We start from the raw sequence: 7,500 nt of genomic DNA, 5'->3' as shown, positions 1-7,500 counted from the left end.
AAAGATATGCTGGATAAGTTGGCGGTTCATTCCGCTGTGGTGACCCCAGATTAATAAAGGGACTAAGCCGAGAAAAAAATGAATGAATGAATGCCCTTCTAGATGCAACCCATTACTGGGAAACACACACTCACACACTACAGCTAATTTAGTTCATCAACTTCCCTCTAGCACATGTGTTTGGACTGTGGGGGAAACCGGAGCACCCGGAGGAAACCCACACCAACACGGGGAGAACATGCAAACTCTGAAATGCCAACTGGTGCTGCCTGGGCTCGAACCAGCGACCTCCATGCTGTGAGGAGACCACTGAGCCACCCTGCCGCTCTTCTGAAACTACAATGAATGATTTTTTCATCTCTATATAATCAAAATAGCGGTTGTCAGCATGAGGCCAGGCTACTGGGCTCGTCCAACTGTTACACCTGTTTATGAGTTCACCTGTCCTGTTCCTCCTGTGGCTTTTTCTGGCAGGAAACAGCATCTGTAAACACGCTCGTAAAGCCCAATCAAAACATATTTAACTCCATCATAACACACGAGCTCCACCCTTGTACAAAAACTCACACGGTTATCAGTGTTTGGCAATAAAGCGTCAGTGCGTAAAGACTCTATTGGGCCCGAGGGAAACCAAAGAGGAGCAGATTACTGCTATTGAGAGCCACACACACTCAGTGTTTTGGGTGTGTAGATAACAGGAAAGCAGGATCTTATCAGCCCTCCTGTATATTTCTTTCCCCCAATTTCTGTTTAAGAACTGTTTTTAAACTAATAGTTTTAATACCTCGTTTAACTCACTGATTTCTTTTCTCTTTGCCATGATTACAGTACATAATATTTGACTAGATATTGTTCAAGAGGGCAAAGCAGTGGCGCAGTAGGTAGTGCTGTCGCCTCACAGCAAGAAGGTCTCTGGGTCGCTTGTTCCACCCATAATATATATATATATATATATATATATATATATATATATATATATATATATATATATATATATATATATATATATATATATAGATATATATATATATTTATTATTTATTTATATGTGTGTATATATATGTGTGTATATACATATATATATATACATATATATATATATATATATATACATATATATATATATATATATATATATATATATATATATATATATATATATACATATATATATATATATATATATATATATATATACATATATATATACATATATATATATATACATATATATATATATACATATATATATATATACACACACACATATATATATATACATATATATATATATATATATACACACACACACACACACACACACACACACACACACACACACACACACACACACACACACACACACACACATATATATATATATATATATATATATATATATATATATATATATATATACATATATACATACATATATACATACATACATATACATACATACACATACATACACACACAACACAGCTGATCAGAACGCGCGCGACAGCACAGCTGATCAGAACGCGCGCGAAAACACAGCTGATCAGAACGCGCGCGACAGCACCGCTGGTCAGAACGCGCGCGACAGCACCGCTGGTCAGAACGCGCGCGACAGCACCGCTGGTCAGAACGCGCGCGACAGCTCCGCTGGTCAGAACGCGCGCGACAGCTCCGCTGGTCAGAACGCGCGCGACAGCTCCGCTGGTCAGAACGCGCGCGACAGCTCCGCTGGTCAGAACGCGCGCGACAGCACAGCTGGTCAGAACGCGCGCGACAGCACAGCTGATCAGAACGCGCGCGACAGCACAGCTGATCAGAACGCGCGCGACAGCACAGCTGATCAGAACGCGCGCGACAGCACAGCTGATCAGAACGCGCGCGACAGCACAGCTGATCAGAACGCGCGCGACAGCACAGCTGATCAGAACGCGCGCGACAGCACAGCTGATCAGAACGCGCGCGACAGCACAGCTGATCAGAACGCGCGCGACAGCACAGCTGATCAGAACGCGCGCGACAGCACAGCTGATCAGAACGCGCGCGACAGCACAGCTATTCAGTACGCGCGCTGCAAAAACACCCGCTTTAGGTTCGATCATTTCCAGCTCTTTTTCATCCCCGCTTCTAGCAGCACACTCCATTTCCGCATTACTGGATCTGTAGTAACAACAGACCGCAAAGGATGATGGCCACGCCTGGGCTGATGGGAATTGTAGTTTCCGCTACCTCCCGTTCGCTTCATTCGCCTGAGCAAATTTTCTCAAAAGACCTATAGTTTTATCAAGTCATGTGACTACGGTAATATCGAACAAAATTGCTATTGCAGTATTAACAATACCGTTACATCCCTAATATATATATATATATATATATATATATATATATATATATATATATATATATATATATATATATATATATATATAATTTTTTCTTTTTTGCTTTTTTGCGCACATCGCGATTTCGATGCTGAAACAATGTATCGTGCAGCCCTAATGCTTGCGCACAGTTATTTTTTGTTCACCGTTTTTTCTTTTATTGGCATTATACTTACCAGCAAAACCGAAATGTCTTCACACAGCAGATTTGAAAGACGCCGGCGCTTTCTCGTACTGTTGCCTCACTTCACCGACGCTTCCTGGTACTGTTGCCTCAGCCTCACTTCACCGCCGCTCGCCATGTTAAAGTGTGGAATGATGGTCGAGCGCCCCCGAACTTTAGAGCATAGTGATTGGAAATTTACTCACTATGAGGAGTTTCCTCATCTCAGCTCATAAACTTACAGGCACACACAGTCAATTCGGCGAGATATGAAACGCACATACATTATTTAAACTCAAAACCGAGAAAATTCACAAGCCCGTACTGAACCGTGGAGGACGTACTGTACAGTTCAATATTATATTGAGAACCGTGGCATCCCACACTATACTACACACAGTTCTGTCCAAACAGCGTACAGAAGAGGATTTTCATCATTTCATCACCTTTAATTTTACTCATTATATCTGAAAACAAGACAATGTTTTTGATTTAAGAATCTTTATATATTTGGAATAGAAAAAAAGACGATAGCGGAGTAATAAAAACAGTTTCTTGCAGCGCTTTAGCAGCACTTTCAAACTCTCTTCTTTGTCTTCTTCAGGTTTTGCTGCTCCAGTCCTCTCAACCGTCCTAAACCCCAGCATCAGCCGCCTCAGAACACACTCTGGAAACTCGGGAACGTTAAAAGCACACGGCGAATCATCATCGCAATAATAGATTTTCCATTTTCTCCGGCTCTCTTCCGCATCCATAACCAGCCGCTCAGTGAGCTGAAGCAGACGCTGATTCTGCTGGTTTTGATGACGTGAGCGTCAGGGGAAAAAGAAAACGAGATCTGGTCGCCTTTGCGGTTTCGCTCAGACGTCTGGCTGTCACCTCCTTCGGAGCGGAGGACTCTGGGATAGCTGTATGGAGGTGTGAAGGATTGGTTTGTGGGACATTCTGGCCGGCGGAGATCATGGGAAAAGAGCAGGATCTTCTGCAAGCGGTCAAGAATGGAGATCTAGCCACTACACAGAAACTGCTGGCCAAAGTCAGAGCCAGCAAGAGCAGTGAGTAACACCACATTACTGTAGTGCTGACTGCTTTTTCAGGAATGCTAGATTTGGAAGTGTTCATTTTTTCCCCATTGCCATTTAAAAAGTCTTGGCTTTTGTGCCACCCTAATCAAGTGTGTTTTTCACCGGGTTCGAGTGTTGGGGAAGTGTGTGTATTTTCCCCTGGCTTGAAGTGTGGTTGGCCTTTGAAGCGGCTTACTGATAACATCGACAGACTGAACTCTGTGTTTGCGTTCACCTTTATCTCTTTATGGCAGCACAGTGAGAGCGAGCTGCAGACTCTCAAAACAAACCCACATTTCTGTGATGTGGTCTGTAAACGGGACGAGAGATCCTCTCCATTGTACGACCTCCCAAAACAACACACGGCAGAGCAGAAATGGGGTCTTTTCTTGTAGGCCCTGCGCGATTACCGAGGCTCAGTGGTTAGCACTGTCTCCTCACTGTAAGAAGGTTGCTGGTTCGAGTCCCGGCTGGGCCATTTGGCATTTCTGTGTGGAGTTTGTATGTTCTCCCCATGTTGGCGTGGGTTTTCTCAGATTTCCCCTACAGTCCAAATACATGTGCTTGATGGTGAGTTTCCCACGATTGGGTTGCGGCTGGAAGGGCATCCATTGCGTATAGCATACGCCGGAATAATTGGTGGTTTAAACCGATTTAGCTGCATTTTTGCCATATCCCCCAACCCTGAGTGTGATTATGAACAATAAAATTAATACTTTTTACCATTTAAAAGCTGGTTATATTCACACACTGCTGCCACACATCTCTTATATTAACCTTATTCTAAAATGCGGAAGTGCGCCTGTTTTCGTGATTGTCTTAGAACTTCCGATTCAGTCGCCTATGGCAGGGGTTCCCAAACTTTTTAGCCCGCGACCCCCAAAATGAGAATGCCAGTGACTCGTGACCCCCAATATTCTCTGAGGTGGTGGTTATAAATACAGAAACCTTGTATGCAATGACGCACACAGACACCAATAGACCCAAGTCTATTCTTTGTTTTGGTTTTTTATGTATGTCAGTGCTGTAAATGGGCTAGAAAGTTTAACCTGGTGTTATAAAATCAATCTGCTGCATCTGACAGTATTTCAATAGCTGCGTCCCAAATGGCACACTATACACTATGCACTCATGCACTATGTACTTATGCACTTACACACTCAACAGGATAGTATATGTATGTAGTGTCGTCCCAAATGGCACGCTAATGTTTTTTTACTAAGCGGAAATTCAAACCGTTTTCCTGATGACGTTTGACGGTCGCCAAATCAGTGAAATAAACGACCGAATTATCAAATAATACCTGCCGTGAGAATTTCTGCATTCACCATCGGGAGGCGCTATAATCACTCTCGTAGAAGAATTTTGTTTTCACCATCCAAAATAAATAAAGTTATCCAACATGTGCGTCCGATAGCTCCGCCTCTTCCGCTACGTAGGCAAACCTGCGGTCGTTGAGTGCGTGAAGTGTCCATCATTACACACTTCATTTTAGCGGCTGAATGAGTGCATCATCCGGGTAATTAAAGTGCACTTATTATTTTTAGAGTTTTCAGTGTGAACACACTGCTTACACTATTTATGCTACAAAATGGCGTAGAATAGTGCATAAGTATGCGATTTGGGACGCAGCTTAAGTTAAATAAGAGTGATTTTTGCATAATAGGTGCCCTTTAAATGAAAGCACATCCGTTTGCTTGAATAAATGTACTCCTGTGCTCGATGCTTCACACCTGGATCGACCTTAGCCCCGAATACACCTTGTGGCTTTTGTTTGTGAAGGTGCTTGTAATTATCCATTGAAGCACAGAGAACTTTGTCTTTTGAAGTCTGAGAGGTGTTGTTGAGCAGGTGTGTGTGTGTGTTTGTCTTTTCAGTTTAACCTCATGGGAGCAGGTCCAAGGCCTTGTTTATACCTGGTTGTGAAGATGTGCTTTGGTCAGTCTGATCATAAGCAGGACAATGTTAAATAGTAGTGTACAGTATGTGATGTACAGTCAGAATTATTAGCCCCCTATATATTTTTTCCTCAATTTCTCTTTTACAGAGAGAAGTTTTTATTTATTTCAACACATTTCTAGACATACAGGTCTGTAGCCAGTGGGTTTTTGGGTGGTTCGGAAGACCCACCCCTCACTGACAGGTCCAGAATTTGGCCTATACATTGTGCTGTTTTGACTGCTATGCCATCATAAATAGTGAAACACTCATTGAAAAAGGCTTTAGGACCAAGCGGAGTCCTCTGTTGGCTGTCCCTTCAGCTAACCAGTTTTGGCCCATGCCAACAAATACTTTAATCTTATAATCTGACGTAAGGGAAGTCATCTTTCGATACTGTATTGTTTTTGAATAGAGAAAAACATTTTACAACTAACTTTTATTATAAATCTTGGAGCTTAATCCTAAAACAAAAATGACCAATGATAGGTGTGAAGCACCAAAAGCGGCCAATATTAAAGTAATTTGAGGATATTTTGGCTATTGTTGTCATCCATGAATTTTCAAATGTAATTTCTTTTTTTTTTTTTACAAAAGATTCTTGAAAATTTTTGAAGCTCTACATTATTATTATTATTATTATTATTATTTATATTATTATTTATATTATTATTATTGTATTATTATTATGTTTATTATTATTATTATTTATATTATTATTATTATTATTATTATCATCATTATTATAATTTTTATTATTTTTATTATAATAATAATAATTATTATTATTATTTTTTATTATTATTATTATTGTTATTATTATTGTTATTATTATTATTATTATTATTATGTTTATTATTATCATTATCATCATTATTATCATTATTATTATAATTTTTATAATAATAATAATAATTATTATTATTTATATTATTATTATTATTATTATTATTTATATTATTATTATTATTTTTTATGATTATGTTTATTATTATTATTATTATTTATTATTATTATCATTATTATTATTATAATTTTTATAATTTGTATTATAATAATAATTATTATTATTATTTTTATTATTATTATTTATTTTTATTATTATTATTATGTTTATTATAATAATTATTGTTATTATTATTGTTATTATTATTATTATGTTTATTATTATCATTATTATCATTATTATTATAAATTTTATAATTATTATTATTATTATTATTATTATTATTATTATTTATATTATTATTTACTATTATTATTATTATTATTATTATTATTATTTTATTATTATTATTATTATTATTATGTTTATTATTATTATTATGTTTATTATTATAATTATCATTATTATTATTATTATTATTGTTATTATTATTATTATTATTATTATTATTATGTTTATTATAATAATAATAATTATTATTATTATTATGTTTATTATGTTTATTATTGTTATTATGTTTATTATGTTTATTATTATTATTATTAATATGTTTTAATATTTTTTTGCTGAAATGGCCAAATTCTGACTGAGGACAGCTGAATGTGCAGGCCAGTTTGTAATTTGCTTATTAATTGACAGTAGGCCACGGTTTTTAATTTAAAACTTTAACAGATTCCTATTTTTTTTCTAATGATATATGATGTAGTTTGTAATTTATAAATAAGTATTTTCTCATATTTCTTTATTCTAAATCTTTAGGAAATATTTTCGGTACATCAAAGGCTGCGTTTACACTGCGCTGTTCAAGGGACTCAACACCGATTTTGTTTCTCCAGTCATGTGGCACAGATCAGATATGGCCCATGTACAAGTAAGCAGGAACAAACCACATGGATTTTGATCTTCTCAAATCAGATTCAGGCCTTGTTCATATGTGGAAATTTATCTGATATGAATTTATCGGATCTGTGTTTTCGTGTCTGCAGTGTAAATCAGGTAGATTTTCACCTA

At 37.1% G+C, this 7,500-nt stretch overlaps 1 protein-coding gene across 8 annotated transcripts in view; it reads left to right on the top strand.

The window, feature by feature from the left end:
• LOC100334642 (CASK interacting protein 2) overlaps nucleotides 1-7,500 on the top strand; it is a 111,985-nt gene that overhangs the window by 3,094 nt on the left and 101,391 nt on the right. For all 8 annotated transcript variants that reach the window (XM_073945217.1, XM_073945216.1, XM_073945215.1 and 5 more), the window contains exon 2: nucleotides 3,146-3,596. In XM_073945217.1, the coding sequence (XP_073801318.1) occupies nucleotides 3,503-3,596 (94 nt within the window). In that variant the 5' untranslated portion in view covers nucleotides 3,146-3,502. The remainder of the gene's footprint in view (nucleotides 1-3,145; nucleotides 3,597-7,500) is intronic.

The sequence above is a fragment of the Danio rerio genome, chromosome 3 (genome assembly GCF_049306965.1).
Source record: "Danio rerio strain Tuebingen ecotype United States chromosome 3, GRCz12tu, whole genome shotgun sequence".
Classification (NCBI taxonomy): domain Eukaryota; kingdom Metazoa; phylum Chordata; class Actinopteri; order Cypriniformes; family Danionidae; genus Danio; species Danio rerio.
The sequence above is the reverse complement of the archived record's forward strand: the minus strand, read 5'-3'. Positions and strand labels throughout refer to the sequence as shown.